Source organism: Anoplopoma fimbria, chromosome 1, assembly GCF_027596085.1.
Source record: "Anoplopoma fimbria isolate UVic2021 breed Golden Eagle Sablefish chromosome 1, Afim_UVic_2022, whole genome shotgun sequence".
Lineage (NCBI taxonomy): Eukaryota > Metazoa > Chordata > Actinopteri > Perciformes > Anoplopomatidae > Anoplopoma > Anoplopoma fimbria.
The window spans coordinates 19,769,716-19,792,830 of NC_072449.1; the positions used below are offsets into that span (position 1 = coordinate 19,769,716).

Sequence of the window (23,115 nt, forward strand, 5' to 3'; positions counted from 1 at the left end):
AGGGGTTTAGACACACCCATACAGGTATGCAGAATCTGAGGACAGTCTGAGGACAGAATCTGTTTGTTGTGTGAGCTCAGGGAAATTTAAAATGAGGTGCACTTTTTGTTTTACTGTCCTGTTTACGAGGACATAAGGGATGTCCTCTTCAGTAAAATGACTTCCATTTATGTTGATTTCTTTTGGCTGGATGATTACGAAAAACTTGAGTTGTGTTTTAGGAAAGGAACCTTCTTTGTAGCAGATTTTATTTGCCGGGCCTGGAAGAGAAGGCAGAATGTTTTGTTTAAGATGGAGCGGTGAAGCAACATGTCATTTTGTAATCAAATGTGACCTAATGAGATGTGGATCCACTGCAGCTGTATTGTTGGTGTCTTGTAAACCCATGAGGGTTGGGCACGTTTTTGTGCATGACACGAAAATAAAAAAATATCTATCTATCTCTATCTATGCAAAGGAAATTAGATTAGAGCAAGACCCGGGTCTCTCTTCCTTAAGTTATATATCAGAAATAAAAAAGACAGGATGTATAATAACAGAGTGACCAGCAATTAATGCAACAGTAGGAGGAGGTTCAATTTGTATCTTTCTATATGTAGCTCACTAAAATACATAGTCCAAGCAACAACTAAGGTTATTTGTGCTTTTTCTGTGGAATTTCTTGCTACAAATTCTTCTTGGCAACATTGATGGGGGGGCTATGATTGGAGTAGAGTACTTTACCGGAGGACACATGGTGGATGTTTTAATACACGAAAGTTTTAACCTCAGCTGAAGGTCACACTCAGTACTCACTATAACTCCAAGACGGACGATTCATTGAGGTGATGTAAAATTCTGTTAATTAGGTGTTTCAGTTAAGTTTGCATCCTGTCGTCGTTGTTGAGAGGAGAATGTGTGAAAATGGACAATTTAATAATTATCTCACATTTCATCAAATGATTTACAAAAGCATCCTGAATCTGGTAAAAACCCAATGCAGTCAATTATTAAAAGAAAAAACACATTTTACTAAATAAAAAGTGTGTGCTACGCGAGCAGAGTCAATCTGTGTTTGTGTGTAAGGCTGTTCTGCGTTGGGACAATTACTCAGCTTCAGGGATGAATGAGGTCTGTGGATTAGTTTTTTTTTGTGTGTTTGTACAGGAGTGGCCGGGAAGAGCAAGTGGAGGGGACAGAGAGGAGGAGCAGAGAGACGTGGGCAAGTGATTCTCCAGATGAGATCTAATATGTGAGACGATGCATCCTAAAGAGACGTTTTCTCATGGGTCCACCCCATGAATACAAATTCACCCCGCCACCCGCTCTGCGCCGAAAGGACAGATGCACCTTGCTTCAACCCATAGTGGATAAGTACAGCTTCTTCCATCCAATCACAAAACTCAACTGAAGTGACTTCATGGTAGCTGCTATGAGTCATCCATTCATACCTTTTTCTTGTAACTGAGTCTGTGTGCTCTTATTCAGTGCCATGGGGCCTCGTGTTGGCCGAAACGTAAAATGGTGCCAATGAAAAGCAGCAGGTGAGTTTGTTAAAGGAGATGTTGTGGAAAAGAATATGTTTGCTTCTGTGTGCTGACCTTGGGGTTATCTGTTTGTGTGTGTAAAAGTGAGTGTGCACATGCGTATATATCCTTGTCTGTTGGTTTGGTTTTAGCACAATCATGTGTGTGTGAGCATGTCCATGGGTGTTTGGTGTTTGTAGTCATGCTTGTTTGCTTTTGTGTGTGTGAGCTGTGTGTGTGTGAGTGATTGACCGAGCGTGCATGTGTGTGTGTGTGTGTGTGTGTGTGTGTGTGTGTGTGTGTGTGTGTGTGTGTGTGTGTGTGTGTGTGTGTGTGTGAGAGAGAGAGAGAGAGAGAGAGAGAGAGAGAGAGAGAGATAACACTAGTACAGTAAATGTATTGGGGCAGGTCTTAGTGACATCACTATCTGGGAGGATCTTACTGGCCAGGCAAGTCAATTACAGTTAAACTGAGTTTACCAGCTGGGCAGTTAGTTTAGCGTAGAAAAAAGCAAAAAGAAGTGTGTATGTGTGTGTGAGGGGGGTGAGCGAGAAAGAGAGAGAGAGAGGAAAAGGGGAGGAGATACAAAAGGGAGGAACAGAGGCGAGTGCAACTGAGAGAGACATAGTAAGAAGGTTTAGGAACTAGAGGGGGTTGTAGCCGGTGATACAGTACAGACAGACACAACTAATATTCCTCCTGCAACTTCAATATGCACAGCGTCGACACCAGTGTGTTTTAAACAACCAGTGCAGGCAGCAGAGAAAGGGAGTTGCCCACTCGCAGAGGTCAGGCAGGCAGGCAGGCAGGCAGGCAGGCAGGCAGAGGGGAAGCCGGTGGATGTTTTTAAGAGTTTGCTTATCTGACACTGACAACAGGATGAGAAGCTGAGCCAGGGAGCAGAGAGGGGAGACAAACATGGAGAGAGCAGCATTACCTACAGCCTGTTTACATAGGAGACATAGAAGAGACAGACACGGGTTACCTTGAGAGAGGTAAAAAGGAAAGAGACAAGAGGTAAATAGTCCACTTCGTCCATTCTGTCCAAAGGAGCGTGAGCGAGAGCCGAGGGATCGTAACACTGGAGCTCAAGGATAAACCATGGACTCTGCATACATCCCACTACACCTGGACGTGAGTACTACATCTCTTTCACACACACACACAGACACACACACACACCCACACACACACCCCCACACACACACACACACACACACACACACACACACACACACACACACACACACACACACACACACACACACACACACACACACACACACACACACACACACACACACACACACACACACACACACATCTGTCTGTCTGTCAAGCCACAGGCCACAGGAACTGTGCTGCTGAAACCATTAGTCACTCTGGGGAACAACACACACACACACACACACACACACACACACACACACACACACACACACACACACTCATGCATACTCCGCTGGCACAGTGTTGCTCAATCAAAATCTTGTCCGTCTAGCAACTTGTCCAAGAATAATGCAGCCATTATGAGTTCAAAGAGCATAACGTAACTCACCACCGCTGCAACATGCACAGTATGAATTGGCCCTCAGTGTTAACACTCGGCAGCTTTAATGTGAAAAGCAGAGGTGTGTTTTTGTTCTGTATTTCACCACGGCTTAACTGTCAGACACACCATGAGAGCGGTCTCTGAGCTTTCAGCAGTCACGGGTTAGATATGTCAGTGTTTCCATTGATGCTTGTGCAGTGTTGTGCCTCAGCGGGGCCTCCTGTTAACCACAATGCACTTGTGACACTGAGACCTCCGGGCATCCCAGGCTGAGAAAAAAGAGGAGATACTGAGGAAATAGAAACAGCAAGCGGATGAAAGTTGTCAAATACATGGCAACCTGTTGATGCTCTGTTCAAGCTCAGGGAAGCAGGGAAACACCGGGTCTACTCCAATCCTGAATATCCACTAAACCGAACGGGCATGTGTGTGTGTGTTTGTGTTTGTGTGTCTAAATCTATTTCCAACCGCTCTCACATATTTACAACCCAGCTCCACCACAGTTCTACATCTTGGCGTGTGTTTCTGCATACGTGTTCACCCTGTATATGCTGCTCTTAACATGTGTGTGTCTGCATGTGTGTGTTTGAAGTCTGAGTCATTAGCCAGCTAATCGGTCCAGCTGGGATGAATTAGAGAGCGTTCTATAAAGTCCAATAAAACCGAAACAGCAGCCTACCTGGAATATTGTTCTAATGATTTCATCTGTTTCGTCTCAGAGAGAAGAACCACAACTCCACAACTGTTTTGGACATTTTCATCCTGCCCCCACTATATATTAACTTCCCAGCTCAAAGTCGTTTATTAATGACTAGTTAAGCATGCGGAGTATTGTGCAGTTATAACCTCACAGTAAATTATACAGGATATGGCGTGCATGCTCAGTTTATATATATGGCACAGTTGCAAGTGGAAAAAGAACAGCAGTGAACACAGATGTATCCTCAGAAGTGTTGTCAGGTGTGCATACTGTTCACTGTACATCACATTTGGTCTCATGAGGCTGTCCAATATGACATATTTTTGAGTGTTTGAATATGCTCAGAGAGAAAAAATTAAACCTGCGGCATATACGCTGCACGTATCATGTTCTGAAAGAATGAGACGGCAGCTTAGAAAAATGAGAACTAGAAGGGGAGGGGGGGATAAGGGAGAATGAGAGGAGGAATTTGGGAAAAGAAACACGGGAAGAACAACAGGAAGGGAAAGTTGAGGGACCAAGCGTAACATGAAGACAGCGGCGGTGGATAAATCAGCCGGCTGCGGTGACACTCCGGCCCTCTGGCCCAGCAACAGTCTGCTGCGCTCTTCCGCAAAAACACCATTCATTTAAGACCTAAGGAAAGAAAGAGCAACATTAATGGGAGAGGAGAAAAAGGAGAGAGGAAGAGAGGAAGATAGGGAATTGGAAGGTGATGCAGAGAAGCACAAAAACAGATATTATTAACAAGGAAGAACAAGAGAAATATGGCAGAGAGGGAAATTGATGGATGAATCCAAAAAGAGGAAGAGGGAAACAGAAAAGAGAAAAGCAGTTAAGTATTGTATGTTAGCATAAAGCACAAAGCAAAAGGACAAAGTTCAAGGAATGCAAAAAAGGAAGGAGGAAGGGGAAAGGGGAAAGGGAGCAGGGTTTGAAATGAACCGATAAAAAGAGAGGCAGTGAGATAGAAACATGACAAAGGCAGGAGTTGGAAACGGATGTCAGAGGGCAGAGGTTTTAATCAGGGGGTTCAAAAAGACACGAGACAAGCCGGTGACGATTCTCGCCCGCTGCACACCAGGGTCGCGCCACTGTCTGCTAGGGAGGTCAGGTCTAATAATTCTAATAGGCTGAGCTGCATGCATGCACACACAGGGAGAGGATGCACAAGCTGAGGCCCTAACCCTTCATCTCACCTTATCATGGACCCATTTATCACAGAGCTGTCCTCCTTTATCCCCCAAGAACATTTGATTAGTCCACATTCCTGCCAGAGAGAAAAAGAATAATAAGTGTACAGAGAGGCAGGGATAGTCTGACAGGGGGAATGTTATCATAAAAACATATTTTTTTGTGGATAACTGGAATGAGACGACAAACGCATAAAGATGCCAAATTAGGCCTGGATCATCTTTGTACAGTTTGAATTGGATAAAACCAGTCATAATTATGTGGCTGTATGTATGTCAAAGCGATGTAGGGCAAGCTTGTCTCCGCTCGCAAACCTCTTCCTCCCCTTTCCGCGATTCTCTGTCTCGCGCAGGTTGCGGCACACCCTGTTGTGTGAGGACTGAACCTTTGAACCTCAGAGTCACCTGGGTGGTTTTGTAGGTGAGGAAAGTACAGGAGAGAGATGGTGTTGTTGTCCTTAATCTGCTTTACAAGCCTCCAAAGAATATGGGAGAGGCTGTCCAGCATAGTGTCTAATCTGTAATTGTCCTCTGCTTCGTTGCCTCAGGTGAAACAGCCTTGGGTGGGGCCGCGAGAGTTAAATGGATAGCCAGCAACAATCCCACGCTTGGAGGTTGCTTATTTTCCCAGGCCTGCCCTTTAAACAGCGTACCACATGAGCAACACCCAATGCATAAAAATGTACACACCTTCACACCTCTGACCTCCTTTTAACCCTTTTTCTGACAGTGTGGCAAGATTAGCGGTCATTACAGTGTCATTATGTGTTCGCTCAGCCATAAACCCCTCTGTTATCTCACCATAGAGGGCTTAATCAATTCTCTGTCCCTTAGAGAGATGAGATATGGAGATGGAGAAGAACGATATGAGAGCTCGGACAAGGAAAGAGATAACTACAAGCTTAGAGTTCTTCTTTGAGTAAGTGATAGACAAGGGCACTTTCTTTTAAAAAAGGATCATTTATACTTGTTCATTCAATGGGTTCCTGATTCAGTTCTCTTCTACTTCTCTTATGTCACACTTGTGTTCATTAGTAGTTTATCTTGTCTTGTCTCTGACTCCTTTTCTCTGACCCTTTTACTCCTCAGCTCGACCTCCTCAGTTAAAGAGGGCCGTTAACTTGCTGGTTTCTAATTACTGGCTCAGTTATTATTAACACCTGCACTACAGAGGTGCAGGGTGTTAGCCAGATTGTAGTGGTAATTACATGATTCCACCGTCTGTTGTCCTGTTCCCGCACTGAGAACAGTCATGGAGGGAGAGAGAAACTGATCGCTTGAGTTGAGACAGCTCTCAACACAGTCAGGTTTAGCTTAAAGGAGCGCTTCTGTGCCATCTGTGGGGTTTTGGTCAGAATCCTGCTTAAGTAAACAAGAATAGCAAGTGAATGATGCAGATTTTGGCGTGAACGTCAATATACCTGTGCTGTCAATATACCTGTAATTTAAGGGTCAAATTATTGAAGCTTTTAGAGCTGGAGTAGGCTGGGGTTTTTATTTGGTGTCATTGGTCAAAGATTCCCTGTTAACCATTTAGCATTTTGTTATTCAAGTGGTACCCCAGGGGAGGCAGTTTTCTGGAAAGAAAAAGCCAGAATTTGAAAGTACAGCCCTTCTCCTGCCACTCTCCCCCCTCTGTCCTAAGATCCTCTTACCAGACGAGCATGAAATTCATACACTGACCTGTACAAGTAGTCATTCATTTCAAACATCATCCTTCATACAGTTACCAAGTACCAGTCGTTCATTTCACACATCATCCCAATCTTAATTGTGATAGCGATGCCATTATAGCAGAAATGCCATGAGAAGGAATGTAAGGAACTTTGCGGTGGCTAAGTGATTCAAAGATCTTGCTAGCTACAATATCGACAACACTTTTCAATAGAAACATGCTACCTTTGAAAACAGCCTGTGTTTGGCCAAAAACAAAAACAGCCTGTGTTTGGCCAAAGTCTCCCATCATGAGCTAGACTTTCTTAAAAAGGAGAACAGAGCCAAGAAGAAGTGCAGAAGTTTAGTTTTCTATAAGACCATTCAAAAATGCTAAAAGGTTCATATGGATTTTTTTCCCAGTTACACCAAAAAATATACTGTCTACCCCAGCTTTAAATCAAAAGCTTTCAATGTTCTTCACTCACGCAGACATCATTTTAGAAAGCTACTGAATGTTTGAATGAATATTCTCCAGTGATTTGAAAAAAGAAAGGAGAAGAAAATATCATTGTGACTGGCCTCTACAACTCCATTACACTTCACTAGAGTCCACAGCCGTTGATTCATGTTAAATGTTTTTCATTCATAGTACTGTGATCTCTTTCACACACAAACACACAGCATCATTAAATTACAAAGACTGATTAATTACTCATGCTTAGGTGTACCAGGAGATATATGGGCCTTGGGGGTATGAAGCTCGCCATAAATTAACAGAGAAAAAACAAAGTGGCACTGTTTCTACAGCCAGGAGTAACAAGCAAACAACTTCATATGGATATGCCGACAGTAAATTTCTTGAACATATGCCACATGAAGGCTGAAGACTGATGAGAAACTAGTGTGTCCAGGAAGGGGAAGACATAAGCATGATATACAGAGTCCTGTAGGATCTCAGAGGAGCTGTCTCTTTTGCAAATTTCATGCTTGAAAACTTGAAAAACGCTGCATAACCTGCCCTCATAAATGTGTTTATTGATGTTTAGATTACTTCTCTTTTGTCTTCTATTAACCTCTTCCGGTCTTGGTCTTCCTGTCTCCCTCCAGGTCCACCATGTTCCCTGCTAACCTCCTGCTCCTCATGGTCCTGCTGCTACCTCAAGCCTCGTCTGGTCGCCAGGGTGGAGACACCAGCAAGTTTGACCATGGCAGGGTGTCTCCCATGCCTTCCTCCTTGTCGCCCCCACCAGCTGGTTCCCTCCTCCCGGAGCCCAGTCTGGCTCAGACCATCCAGAATCTCCTCCTGAGCCGGCTGGGCCTGCAGTCTCAGCCCGACCCTCGGCCTGGAGTGCCAGTGCCTGGGTACCTCCTTAATCTTTACCGCTTCCACCAGCAGCAGTACCATCTAGTGGAGGACCCCTCGTTTAGCTTCCCCAGCCAGCACATCCAGCAGGCCAACACCGTACGCAGCTTTCACCACAATGGTAAGCTCACTGGTACATCATGATGCCATGCTGTCAACCTATTTAACTGCAATACAATAAAAGTATTTAAATGTTATTGTTTGGCCTTTGAACTTTAGTTTCAAGGAAGGTGTTCCCGCATTCTGTTAAATTATTTTATCAACCACATATGAACTATAAAGGTCCTATTTATGACAGTGGCAGATGTTTGTTGTGACTCACCATCACTAAGTGAGAGCCATCTGTGCGCTCTTAGATAAGATGGGTTGTTTACAGTCCTGAAGTCTTCTTACAAAAAATGTGTGAGAGCATACTTAGAAACACTGAGGGGAAGTTTGTTCTGGATTTAGCTCTGCAGTTCTGATCATGCCTGGATTAACCTTTTAGGGAGTCCCAGGGCAAACATTTGCTTGCAAACTAGTTTTATACCCTGTGTCATAAAACTAGATTTTGACACAGGGTCCCTGCAGCAGATTTTGAATCATGCAGTGCATATTGGTGTAAGAGAGGTTGACTGCTTGAGTGCCTCAAATAAAAGTTCTTGACAACAAAATGCAATTCTGTTGTTGATTTATTGTTGATAATCCAGCCTTGATCCGGATGCAATAAACACAATGTACAATTCACAAAAGTACGAAATAGTGCTTGTAGTGGTTTGATTCCCTCAGTGTCTTCTGGCAAAAGGTAAAAGTTGAAACTTACAGTGTGAATGTGAGCTATCCACCCTAGTAACATAACTTATTTGCTAATATTAGCAGATCATTTGGGGATTTTCCTGCTTTTGAAATTGATCAAGAAATATCTGGCAAATGACAAATCGGACTAATGTAGCCACTGCTGTTTGTGTCTTAATGAGTGTAAATAATACTTTTAAACCAAACTAAACCCCCATACCCCCTTGTCTCTCTTACTCTTTCTCTTAGAGCCCCTTGGAGACCGTCCTTTAGCAGAAGATCTTAAGAGGGTGCACATCTCTTTCAATGTTTCCTCAATCCCTCAGGATGAGAGGGTGCTCTCCGCCGAGCTTCGGCTCCTCCGCAGTGACAGAGCCTCCCTGGGTCCTGAGGTCCACAGACTAAACCTATTCCTCACTGAGCACCATGAGGACCCTGAGCCCACTCTGCTGGAGACAAGGTTACTCACCACCGGCCTCCACAATCATAAAGCACGTGGTTTCTGGGAGGCTTTTAGCCTAAATGCAGAGCTCCTCCATAAGGCCCTTGCTGGGACTGGCAGTCTGGATTTCCTCTTGGAGGTCAGACTTGAGAACAGCAGCACACTGATCCCTAAACAGAGCCTCTTCTCTGCTGAAGCTGAGGAGGAGGAGGCAGAGAAACACAAACAGGGACACCTGAGGGTACGCAGGTCTGTGGGTCAGGAGGAGCATAGCTGGGCCCAGGAGAGACCCCTCTTGGTGACTTACAGTCATGATGGCCGTGGAGAGCCCCTGGTCAAACATGGCAGGAGGACCCCCAATGGAAGCCAAAGAATGAGAGGGAGAAAAGGGACAAAAGACAGGACCAGGAGCATAAGCAAGGGCCGCAATACAGACCAAGCCTCGGGAAGGGCCAAAAAAACGGGGTATACGGTGCCGGGCTGGGGGGGTGTCAAAGGAGGGCTCAGTTGGAGCGATGGTGGAAGGGTGAAAAGAAACGGTGGTCGTGCTGCGAAACTGAAGCGCCTTTCTCGCAACAGATGTCGCCGTCATCCTCTATATGTAGATTTCAATGATGTGGGCTGGCACAAGTGGATCATTGCACCCAGCGGCTACGACGCCTTCTTCTGCCTGGGAGAGTGTCGCTTTCCTCTGGCCGACCACATGAACTCCTCTAGCCACGCCATGGTGCAAACTCTGGTAAACTCTGTGAATGGAGCAGTGCCCCGGGCTTGCTGTGTCCCAACCTCCCTCAGCCCCATCGCCCTGCTCTACCTGGACCCTCAAGACCGAGTGGTGCTGAAGAATTACCAGGACATGGTGGTGGAAGGCTGCGGCTGCCGGTAGTGGACTGGAGAACTCACCCAAAGAAAGCCAGACGTGGATGGAGGAACATCAAGGGAATAGGAGAAAGACAGAAGCATGAAAAGGCAGATGGTGGGAAGAAGAGATGCCAGCTAACTGCAAAAAGACATTGAGACTGATAGAGACAAATGTAAGAGCATAATAAGGGTGAGTGTAGAGGAGGAAGATAAGCAGCTAAATATGCATTAGGAGTAAGAAAAAGGCGTAGAAAGAGAAAGACAAAGAGTGAACAGACATAATCTGCCACACAACAGGATAAATGATTAGAAAATAAGGCAGAGGAAGAGGAAATATGGTCAACACAGATATACTGCCAGGAATTACTTTTCACGTTTTACCATTTAGCGACGATGCAGCTGTTTACACCATCAACCGACAGGCTACTTGTTCTCTCACGAGAAGACAGCGCTTTAATATCAGATGGCGTCTATTCTATATCCCAGTGTTTGCCACTCATCTCATGCGACTGTCTGACGGGCACATGCACATGTGTTTTTAGCAGTGGGCACATAATTGAAGCTCTGGAGCAGAATCCTGTAACTTTCTCATGGACTTCCTGATGATCTGATGATCAACAGCATTAGCAATATGACAATGGCACTAGCACGTCGTCTAAACTTTGTGTGACAGTGATGTTTCTGCAGTGTTTGAACCAAGAAGTAGGGTGCATCTGTAATATGAATGTTCATTTAATGACAGACTGTCCCCTTACAAGTGCCCCTACATCACAAGCTATTTAAAACCACAACAATAATGCTGAGGAACTATTATGCTATTGTTTGAATGTACTACTATCACTATTATTTAAAAAAAGAGATTTTTTTATGTTCATTTATTTTGCAGACATGAAGAAAATCCAAGTGATGGTTGTCTTGTGATTTTACATAATTCCACTGAATGGCGATTCTAACTTAAAAGACACATTATGTATTTAAGTAGCAGCAATATGGTGTATTTAATCTTGAAAATATTTAAGATACCTGCACTCAGCAGAGCATACAGCAAACGAAATATGAAAGCCTGCCATCCACATGAAGTAAGTTATGGTAGCTTTACATCCGTACAAATGTTCAGTGTATTGAATCAGCAGTCTGTGTTACTTAAACGTCCTACCTTATCATTTCACACATTGTGCTGTCCTACACATGATAGCAGACATAAGTGGTGTTGCCTTTAAAAGCTCAACTAACAAGTCAATTGAAAGCTCTTTGTATTGTAGCTACTGAAGTGTGTAACAACAGGTGTCTTTGCTAGTTGTGTCTGCATGTGTAAAGAAAAAAAAACAGGACCGACATTAAAACTGGGACTTTAGTGCCTTTCAAACAGGGGCTTTAAAAGTGTTCTCTGCTGAGCTTAGTAAATGTTTTTCCGTGTTGCATTTTTCTCTCTAATGTTAAGCAACAGCTTGTAAAATGTTTGACAATATACCTCTAATAAACAAAGCAAACAGCACAACTGTCACATGACTTTTCTTTTTGCATAAACAATGTCCTTCTTTCTTGCAAGTTTTGTTTACTTTTTCTGGGGCCTGAGTGCATGGAAACTTTTTTCATATTGTTTTTCTTCAGCCTACATTGGATTTATTGCCATGTTCAGGAAGAAATAAGGAAGTCGGAAGTCCCACCGAGAGATTTAAACAGGTTTGTGTATATGATACTGTAGCTAAGCAAGTAGCTTCAAATTCTCATATGTGAAATTGAAATGCACCCTTGCTGTGAACCACTGTATCACTTCACACTGCTACCAGGGAACAGTGCACACATGTTTTTGATCCCAGATATCACACGTGAAAGCGAAAAAGACAGAAAATGTGGATGAAGGTAATAAGATGCAGGAGCAAAAGTTTCCACACTTGGCTGCAGGTCATTCCTTAATGCAGGGGTTAAACCAACTCAACAGCATCTTCAACCTCCACATTCCTGCCTGTTTGAGAAAAAGGGCCCTGCCCTCTGCATCCTCCACCAGATGGGCAAGCTCAATGCAGGGGAGGGGAAGGATGTGATCTGGTCCATGTGACCTAGAGAGCAGAAAGCAGTGTTGTACGTAATCCATTAACATCCGACAAGCAGGTACAGTAACTGGGATGCTACAGACTCACCTGATGCCCTCTTCTGCTCTTTACATTTTCTATATTACCACTTCCCAGGAATTAATCATTCTTTACCCAGGATTTACTGCCATAAATTAAGGTTTGATCTTACACAGAACTGTAATCATAAAAATATATAATACTTTTTATTCAAACCTTATAACGTTGTCTTTCATTTCATATAATTCATACAATGATGTTGCCATAGATCGACACATCCTCTTAAAGATTTTCTTGGACAATTGTCTGCACAGGATGTCCAACTGTTGATTGTTGCTTTGTACTCCGTACTCTGATTCGGGGATGGAGGCCTGTATATCTTGTTGAAGTGTTTGCATTTCACCTCTCAACACTTGTAAGGAACTAAACTATTGCCTGTGTGTGGGGGGGTCTGTGTGTGTATGTGTGTATGAAGAGAAAAACAGAGCAAAGACAAGAGTGTAGAGGCAGAAAAAAGATGTGTCATATGATATCATGTTCACAGATGCTTTGTGCCTCTCCACTGGTAGATAACTATTTGGGTTAGTGCCAATATATTTCATCTCATGGGCTGTAACACATCGTGGTTCACTTAGTGGTTGACTGATAACCTCTGGCCTTTTTCCTCCATGACCCCCTACTCACTCTGTCTCCTACAATCCATTCCTTTTTCTACCTTTCCTGACTCATCAATCTCTCTGACCCTTCGGCTTCCCCTTTGCAAATCACAGGTTCTTCAACAGCGTTTTTTTCTCAGCCTATTTGTCAATCGTCTGCCCATCTTGACACAGTTTTGCCTCTAAACCTTTTCCCTCTTTTAACCTGACCTGTCGACTCATTCTCCCAGCTGCTAGATCAGAAACAGGTGTTTAACAGTCCATTTGTCCCTCATGATGAAGGGAGTGGAGTGAGTATTGATAAGACCTGACCTTTCGGTTCATTGTGCTGCTGATTGGATTGCAAAAAAATGTTCAATGATAAGTCAAATGTCCCTCTTCCAGCTCATATTACAGTGTGTAGCATTAAGGGGAATCTATTGGCAGAATTACATTTTTATTATGTTTTCTTAAGTGTATGTCACCTTAAAATAGGAATCATTTTGATTTCAGTACCTTAGAATTAGCTGTTTATATCTACATAAGGGGCGGGTCCTCTTCACAGCCGTCACCATGTTTTTACAGTAGCCCAGAAGCGACAAACCAAACACTGGCTCTAAATAGGGACATTTGCGTTTTTGTGTTTTCGTGTTGGCCATCATAGTTCTCCCACACGCTTGTCACACGGGAGAAGTTTCAGTTAGTAGCAAACTGCAACCTCACCACTAGATGCGGCCAGGTCCTACACCTTTAAAGGAAGGAATAATTGTAGTTTGCTACAACATGGCTGTCATATGTGTTTAGCAAAGATCGGGGATCATTCAAAGCCAGTGTGATTGTCTGACTTGTGTTCCTTGATCGTTATTGCAATATTATTAATGACAGAAGTTGTGACGGCCCTCCTGCTTTGGCATGGCCTGCTGTGTGTGTTTCCCCTGTGTCTGTCTCCCTGCAGGTCCCTGGTAGGCGGAGTCAATCAGTGCAACTGGGCGCACATCCTAGGTCGTTCTCCTAGGAGTACTTTAGAATCAGGCTGTTCCAGTCCATGCTCTCTCCTCCTCCTCCGGCATCATGGTCCTGTTTGGTTGGCTTCGGCCGTGTTTATAGTTTAGGTTTCACACCATTCAATACCTTTCATTCAGCACAACCACTTACTCATCTGCTGACAATCTGAAAACACTGATTAACATACCTCATAACCTCAATATGTTTTGGGGTAATTGTATGTTTAGTCATTAATCTTTACCTTTAATTTTACATACTCGTTTGTCTCTCTCAATTTCTCATAACTTATGTGCCGGGTCATGACAGAGTGATGGCCAAAACTATAAAAATAAGGTTTAATGAAACCAAAATATCCATTTACCTTTTGTCATTACAAACTTGTGCTGTGCAGTTCAATTTTGTTCAAACACACAGAAGTTTATTTCTAATTCATGAAGAGGTCCCGAAGCTTCAAACATCATTAAGTATTTCAGGCTGAACTTTGTAAAAAATAATGCTTAAGACATCTAGACTATTTCTATCTGATGGAATGGTGGAGCATTCAAAACATTAAAGCTGCTCTAAAGTGGGAAATTAATATCACGGACATGACTTTCAAATTGCAGCAATTGTCTCAAGGCACCATACTTCAGTTTCTTATTTCGTTGTTTGGTCTGGGAGTCAGTAAATTGTGCAGTTCTAGTTCATCACACTTTGACCTCTCCCTTCATCCAAGCTGTCTTGATCTCATATCTACCTTTGAAACATGTTTTATCCCTCTGGTCTCCTTCCTCTCACAGGTGCTCTGGGTATGAATTCTCGAAGGTGAGGTTGTCGAGCACAAAGACAGGATATGACCAGGCTTATCTTGTCAGGTGTGGAGGCTGTCTGAGGCAGGGTAGCAGCGGCCTTGATCCAGTCGGCCCAGAGGAACACCTTCCCTCAGTCCATAAATCATTCAGGGGGCTACGGGGGAGCAATGGAGGGTTACTCCATTGTGACAGGCCGGCTCGGACACATGGCTGTGCCTCTGTGTTTGGATTTATCTGTGATGAACGCCAGATAAGAACCAGGAAAGCAGGAGGGAGTACAAATGCCTCACATTACAGATAGTTCTTCACACAAGGAGTGGGCATGTTCTATCCGGGGTTTAAAGACAATTACAACCAGAGAATGTTCCACAAAAATGGTGCAGCTGCAGCGAGGATTTTAAACAGTACTGAGGTCCATAGAGCCTCTTCTTTAAGAAAGTTTCCCACTCTGAATTCACGTTTTAAATGTTATTTTTGAATAATCTCCTCAATGTTGCTCAACATAGAAACAATCTTATAATTTATGTTACGTTGTTGATCATATTAATTATGGCCAGTTTGGCATGAGAGGGTGCAAAATACTACCGTTCCCAATAACCTTTAACACTGTTGCTATGGAGATTAAGCTGGTTTAAAACGCAAATCGTGGCTTAAGCAAATTTACAACACTTTATCTTGATTGGGGACAAAACACTTTGCCACAGTTGCAGAATTCATCCAAAATGATCCCATAATCGAAAAGTTAATAAACTGAAATTTGTTTATGATTGTAAAAATAATTTCCTCCTCAGGTTGTTAAAAACTTGAAAATACCAGAAACAACACTGAGAAGGTGACTTCAATATTGACCAGGGTACAGATCTCCATGTCAAGATTTTTAAATGTGTCAGAAAACAGTGCTGCAGTTGAACTTTGGAGCACATCCCAGTTTTTTGTATCATTATACTTTACCATAACACATATATATACCAGAGACAACGGCTCAAAGACTGATGTGATACATGGGGATTGCCTCCTGGTTCCTGGAGAGTGGACCGATCTCATCAGGACTGGCCTGCCAGTCTTCCAACCCACACTGACAGACCCGGCCACAGACAGAGACAGCCTGGTGTGTCCCTGGTGTGTCCATGCAGACTGACAGCCAACTCCACAGAAACTACAGTACTCACATCTCCCTGTCATACTGATGGGTCAACTGTGCAGCCCACCCACTGAACATATATAGCATTTAATCCTACCTGTCTAAAGCACATCTTGGATTACTTCTTTTTAAATTACAATATGATGATTTAATAAACCAAGAATTTGACAATTGTGTACACACAAGAATACACCAATGTATGTAGACAGAATGGCTTGGACATTTGGAAACCCTTTGTTCCAAAACGTTTTCCATATATATCTGACAGGGTATCTGCTATTTGGGAAAATGTGTGGGTTTCGCAAAGAGGCTCAGCTACAAACAGTGTTTGCCTGCAGGTTTTTTAAACAGTGATGATAAATAAAAGCCAAGATGACAGTGATATACCAGCAGCAGAAGTACCGGGGCTTCACTTATACTGCCGGGGTCACAGACCCCTAATGACTGCAAAATATTCCCTTTTGGACATCAGAAAAGTTTTCAATCATGCTAACCCCTTAAGTACACTAAATTGCAGTTTGATACATATAGTGTGTCACACAATAAAATGATAGTGTCCCAAATCACTGTAGCAGATGTGGATGTATCTACCAGTTGTGTGCTGCGGCAGCTGCTGAGTTGTTGGTTTCCGTCTGGAACACACAAAACAGATAGCGAGGGTTTTGGGTTTAGCCTCCGAGCTTCAAAGAAAGACCCATGCTGAAACCGAACGAGCAAAACTGGACCTCTGGGTCGCAGAGTGAAGCAGGTGCAGCGCGTTGAAACGCCAGGAAGGCCGACAGGAAGCTTGTCATGACACGAGGCAGAACCCTGACCCCTGCAGTCTGTCTCTCCAAGTGCACATCTCTTTTTTTCTGACTCGTATGTGAATGTGTGTTTGATGTAACCGTGCAGAAGTTGCATAAGGAACAGCTGTTTGTTCTAAATGTTTCTTTGTCAGTTGAGTCTCCCTGAATGTTCCAGGTAGCATTTTTATCAAAAGTGATGCCAGTTTAAACACTGAACCAACAACAGTCTGTACACCGTGCACCTCTGCTCTTTTTCCTCCCCCTCTGTCGTCTGTCCATCTCTTCATTTATGTTTTCATCTCATTTCTGTCTTCCCTTTCAGCTTAACGATGAAAGATTATGTTTTGACAGGTGTCTCACAATGCGGATGCTGTCCCTGCTTGAATGGGAATTGCATTCATTCCTTCCCTCCTTTCTGCTATTCCTACTTTCACTCACCGCCTCAGATTTGTTCTTGACACTCGAGGCATTTGTTCAGGGACCAATGAAGTTGAGAAGAGGGAGGGGATGTTCATAAGTTCAGTAAGATTTAATTGGCCCTGTGCTGAGGATGGAGGCAGAGATTTGGACTCTACAACATTTAGCTCTTAATTCTCCCCTGGACAACAGATAAAAAATCTGATTTATTACAGCTTGGGTCAGTTGTGATAAAACCGTACTTACAAAAAATAATTACAAAACAATATCCGACAGGGTAAGAAACATAAGGGGTCATGTGATCATCAAGCATCAAGTTGTAAACATGCTACAGGCCTTCGGTCGAGCTTAGTATTAAAACCACTGCAAAGCAAAACACAAAAAGCAGGCACAAAGAAGTGGGGCAGTTACCTGTGATGATCTTAGAATGTTTTTGTCATATGCCTTATTTGTTCGACATAAATTTGGTTAACCTGGAACCACTCACACCAAATTTGCCAAATGAGATTATTTCCTCTCACTCATTCTGGCATGTTTTACTGATCAAAACAAACACTATACTTGCAACCCATATGATATCATAAGAATCCTTACGCTGCCATTGGGCATTTGCTTAAAACTGATTGTGTGATCAGACTTTTCTTAACAATGTTTGGTATTCACAGCTTTAGGGTATTAAGTCAGTGAGTACAAAGTTATAGCCAAAACTACAAAGTTAAAACTCTACTCATAATAATATGGAATTATCTTTAATTATATTACTCAAATTAATTAAAACCTTTAAACTTTGACCATCACTCAATCTGTGTCATCAGTGTTCTCCCTCAAGACCCAGACCGGCAGGGTAAAAGCAGTATAAACAGGTCCATCAATGATGGTTAGCTGTTGATGAGCCAACAGACAAGAAAAAAACAGAGAGGAGGATACAGAATGACTTAAACACAGCCTGTGAAGAAAAGGAGAGCGAAAGATAAGGAGGAATCAAGTGATAAAGAAAGAGAGAGATGGCAAGGGAAAAAGACAGGAGCTGGTGGACAGCTGTTGGTCTGTTTACTATGAGGATATCGCCTTTCTCCAGATGTTTAGCAGCACACAGAGGAAAAGGGAGAAAGGGGAGGGTATAGTGACGAATGAGAGAGAGCAACAGAAGGATGTGAGTGGAGCTTTGGTGGCGGTTGCCAGGTTGAACTCATCGTGGTGTACTTTATGACTTGCACATTCAAAGTGCTGCATGGTCGGTAACCAGGTGTCACAGTAGGAATGCCCTGTCACCGGAACACAGAGGAAACAAACACCAGGCTCAATAATGTGTAACCACATCCACTGATCCTCCTAAATCAACCTGACAAGTAAAAAACATAAATGGAAAAGTGAAAATCACACAATGTGGAAATGATATGTTAACCTATTAGTCATTAACTAATCTTCCTCATGCAGAAGAAAAGGTGCTTTATTTCTCTGGCTATATTTCCAGGTTTTATGACTTCTTTGTTTCTTGTCCAGCTTGTCAGGAGGGAAGTGGCTTTAACCACAGGATCTGGGTTTGCTTTTAAATTCTGCGAAGTGAGATTAACTCCTGTGCAAGCACATCGGCTGAATCTAAAGGGAGCTGTCAGTGTATTTCAATGAAGCCACACAGAGTCTCCCTCCCAACGGTCAACTAGAGGAAGTAAGGCAGAAAAGCCAAGAGGGAAAAATCATGGAAGAGAGTGACAAGAGAAGAAAATTACTTAAAAGTCAAAACGGGGCCTTAAATGTATTAATTTCACAGACATGAGAGGTCAATATATTCCCCCTTCAACCTATATCAAAGCCATATAATACAGCTGCAACACATTTTTGGCTGAGCTTAAATAACAGGCAAAGTCTGTGGACCAATACGAGGTCAGAATGTAAAAAAGAAGGCCAATGAACTTGATCACAATTTAAAAAAAAAAGGAAAGTTCATCCCCCCTTCCTTGTTCATCTTTTCTTATCGATAGTTTTGTTCAAGGCTATTTTCACTGTACTTTTTCTCAGATCCAGACTGCACATGTATCTTAGTCTGAAAACAGGTCTGATAACAGGCACATGAATAACTAAGGCCCATCCCTAAGCAGCAGCAGTACATGATGCTCCTGAGATGCATTAACACAGGCCGCAGCCTTTCCAAACTCTCTCCAAAAAAGAAACAGGAGGAAAAGAAAAAAAATGAGACAGGGAGAGGGGGAACGAAAGAGAGAGGAGGGAGAAGGCCTGGCATAAAGATTAGATTAGCACTTTAAAACATCTGTGAACTCGTCCGGCCCAAGCTACGCTTCCCCACAGATTTGGGCCTGATCTCACATTTTCTTTCCTCCACCTCCCCTCCACTGCTCACCACCTCTTCTTCCTCAACCCTGATCCCCCTTTTGTGTTTTTTCTGTTCTGTTTGATCCGCCACTAGCCTTTTATTTCTAAGGCTGAGGAACGATTTGTTTAATCACTCTTATTCTTATTAGCAAATATTGTCTGTGTTGCTGGGTTTTTGTTTAATATGCCACTGTGCAAGAGAAATCAACCGTCATGTAAAATAAAAGTGTCTGACCAGAAAATGGCCATTGGCCATTTGTTGAAACACCTTTTTGAGAAAAAGAATATATATCACTTATATTTCTGAATTTCAGAAACTGTACAATAACATATCTAGTGCACGCTAATGCGCACACACACACAGGGCCACACACAACCACAGCATCAACATATCATGTTATAAACATCCTCTTCCAGACCATCCCTCTCTGCATGTGAAGGTAAGGGACGACATGCCTCCTAATTTTACTTTTTACTTTTACTATCACTGTTGTGCATCCATTAGGGGAAGAAAGCACTGGCCTGGTTCGGAGGAAAAGGGTTTCCTCAGTTCCTTTCCCCTTTAGCCATGCATTTGTTTCCAGCAGCACTGAGCTGTAACTCCAAAGGGAGGAAGGGTGGGAACAGCATGAGACAAAGCGATGGAAAGACTGATATATACTCTCTAATCTCCTCTGGTGGGCTGGTAAAGACTCAATTATTCTGTCTGAAAATCAAACGATGAGCTGAACTCTTGAGGGACCACAGGAATGCCAAAAAAAAAATGTGTACTGAATACTGTATATTCTTAATTGAACTGTATGATATCTAAATTTAACTATGCTGGCACCCCCAAAAACTGTTCCTCAAAAACAGTCCAGCATAATAAAAGCTGAAAAGTATTACAACTTTTAATTGAGAATAAGCTTTCTGCTAAGCTTCCTGGGTTGTAACACTATACAGGCACAATAATTTGACTGATGATTAAAAAAACATGAATAACTGAGCTGTAGACAGAAAGAGCTTCACTTAATCAAAATATTAGAATACACATAAATAAAACACACATGGCAAGTGTGTACAAAATAATGGAAAGGCATGGCAGGAATGTCAGGTTTTGGATTTCTCTACTCATTGAAGAGGTGTGTATATGTTTGTAGGAAAAGATGATAGGTATGTATACAACTTTGTTTTTTATTGCCTTTCCAAAACACAAACACAAGGAAAAGTGTAATGAATGGATTATCATATTTAGAGGACGAGGCATAAATATAATCATTACTGACGCAATATAAGAACAATGCTTTTCTCATTTCTACTGTATGATTCATTGATCATCAACTAGCCTTAAAGCTTTAGTTTCAGACAGTTTCATCATCCTGTATGCTATGTACATATTAAAGGCCAATCTAAGACCCCTGTTACAGTATTCTCATTTTATAACGAGTCAGCTGGAAATAAAAAAAAGGTCAGTTTGAGACACTTTTTTGAAAACAACTCAAAGAGATCAGTTTTTCTATTGGCCCAAAGCTACGTGGGTCGGAGTTATGGACACATTATGCTTGTTTTATTGGCGCAAATGGTCTGCTTCTGTAGATATACACTTTTTAATGTTACAGCACAATTTTTAATATGGGAATTTTTTGGCAGACCCCCTTACAGAGTGCCACGGACCACACTTTGAGAATCACTGATCTGCCACCATTATCTTAAAATGTGAATGTGCTGTGCTAGAACAGGAAGCTTGACAGCAATAGCAACCAAGCAGGGAGGAGCTAAGCGGAAAAAAATCAGTTGCCAGGTACAACTGTCTGTTTGTGGCTGGCCTCTCTGAAAATAATGTCTTTGTAGAAAAACAATATTCTTCATGTCCCGTTGTAAAGCTCCTCTCATTTCTTTTGCTGATGTATTATTTCCTCTCTCTACTTCTCTCTGGCTGTACTAAAACAAAAACTTTACTTTAATTCAAAATCCAGACAAGTTCACCATCAAACAGATGTCCGGACGAGATCAGTGGTTTACTGGAAGCAAGAACCCTCGAACAAAACAGACCACATGGTCCTGCAGGTTCCCAAAACTTGGTCTGAGTCAAGATCAGTGTGTGTGTGTGTGTGTGTGTGTGTGTGTGTGTGTGTGTGTGTGTGTGTGTGTGTGTGTGTGTGTGTGTGTGTGTGTGTGTGTGTGTGTGTGTGTGTGTGTGTGTGTGTGTGTGTGTGTGTGAGAGAGTGTTTGAGTGTGTGAGGATGCTATGTACCATTTGGCAGAAATTTGACAACAGCTAGTAGGAAGGAAGAGAATTGAGGCCAGCAAGAGGCTATGGAGCATTTCCATCGGAGCGCTTACGGGACATCAACAGAGTCTGTTGAAATAGCAATGAGCACTATAGCAGGTGTCGATATTATACTTGTTTTGAAGATGCCTGGCAAAAATTGTTGCAAACTTCCTCCTTAAGATGAAATACTTGTACATTTTATTGGGCGTGAGAGAGACATTCTGATTGTGGTTTGGTCACAGCATGGAAACACCAAAAAACATCACACACACGGCATTTTAATTAATTTATTCAGGAAGTAGCTCAGGAACCAAAGGCTCAGAGGTACGACTGTATTAAATCCTAGACAATGGTGACCACATCAAGAGAGTGTGTGAATATCCATTCTAAATAAACAGTGTGTTTTTATTAGGGTTGATGAAGATCTGTCTGTCTGGTTAATACAATGTTTATTGAAGAGGATTTGATGTTTGAAAGGACTAGTGCCTTAATGCTTCTGCAATTGTTTGACTGTTGATTGCATGAGGTGTCCAATCTTACTGCTGTCGTTTAAGCTCCGATGAGCACCTCATGCTGTTTTTTTTTACTATTTGTTGTGAGTCAAATTCACCAAAATGATTAAGACATGAGGTAATTCCTTTGAATGCTATCTTTTTCCTGACTCTATTTTGTTATATTGTATGCAACGTGGGTGTATGATAAGGAATAAATCAGTCCAACACGTTCTGGGTTTTCTTCATAACTTAAGTGAAGTCCCAACCCCGGACAGACAAGACAAACCCACTTCTCCTCGCTAGCCTCTATTTTTCTCTTCTCTCCTTACTTAACCCTATAAAATCCTGCTGCCTGAGCAGCACCGACTAGCAGCGATATCTGCTATCAGATCATCAACTTAACATAACTGTAGATATTATGTGTAAACAAGATTATAGACAGCAATTTAACATCATAGTAAACTTACGTTTCCACATGCACGATTATGTTTAAACCTGTGTTTATGTTATAATGTTTGCATTACAAAATTTCACTCTTACAACAATCACACTTACTCTTCATAATGCACGGATCAGTTGAATGAGAAAACCAAGCCTTAAGCTACGAGAGCATCTGCTGTTGCCTATCTACAAAAATACACAGACATGCACGCAAACAATCTCAAGCCTGGAGCTGTCAGCACAGGGGCCTGAATCCTGCAACAGGTTATTTTTATACGTATTGACAGGCAGGGAGGGATGGACCTGAGGCCTTGTGTGGTCCAGATGGGAGAGGGAAAAATAATGAAATAATGGAAGAGCGGAAAAAGGCAGATGACATAGAGGAAGCAAAATATGAGCAAGAACAGGAAAGGAAACATGCAGATATTACAAAAAGCTGCTTCATGGTCTCTGTTTATCAGTGTAGATGTGTAGCAGAGGTAATACTATAAAGACCACTCGCAAGTCAGTGCTGACCTCTGTTTGAGTATAAAATGTTCCCCGAAGAGGAAGGGTTTGTGGAGTCGATAGTACAAAAAGGTCTATTGAATAAACTGTGAGGACTAACTGTCCCGTTTGCAACTGTGCTCACAAGTATCACATTTACAGGTTTGTGTAAAATCATCCCAATGTAAAGTTTGTGGGCAAAGCAGGAAGCAATATT

At 42.5% G+C, this 23,115-nt stretch overlaps 1 protein-coding gene across 2 annotated transcripts; it reads left to right on the top strand.

Moving 5' to 3' along the window:
• The first annotated feature begins 1,479 nt into the window (after window positions 1–1,479).
• bmp16 (bone morphogenetic protein 16) lies at window positions 1,480–11,534 on the top strand. Of its 2 annotated transcripts, XM_054597850.1 has the most exons (4): window positions 1,480–1,523; window positions 2,556–2,639; window positions 7,714–8,090; window positions 8,993–11,534. In XM_054597850.1, the coding sequence occupies exons 1-4, from the start codon at window positions 1,501–1,503 to the stop codon at window positions 10,069–10,071; spliced, it is 1,563 nt and encodes a 520-aa protein (XP_054453825.1). In that variant the 5' UTR covers window positions 1,480–1,500; the 3' UTR covers window positions 10,072–11,534. The 2 variants fall into 2 exon arrangements, with proteins under 2 accessions (XP_054453825.1, XP_054453834.1); XM_054597859.1 differs by lacking the exons at window positions 1,480–1,523; window positions 2,556–2,639 and adding an exon at window positions 5,785–5,869.
• The last annotated feature ends 11,581 nt before the right edge of the window (window positions 11,535–23,115 follow it).

Excerpts from the sequence above, each read along its gene's own strand:
- bmp16 (XM_054597850.1), top strand. The coding sequence starts at position 1,501 with ATGGTGCCAATGAAAAGCAGCAG. Across the intron at positions 2,640-7,713 it reads ACATCCCACTACACCTGGAC|GTCCACCATGTTCCCTGCTA; the intron begins GTGAGTACTACA and ends GTCTCCCTCCAG. Across the intron at positions 8,091-8,992 it reads ACGCAGCTTTCACCACAATG|AGCCCCTTGGAGACCGTCCT; the intron begins GTAAGCTCACTG and ends TCTTTCTCTTAG.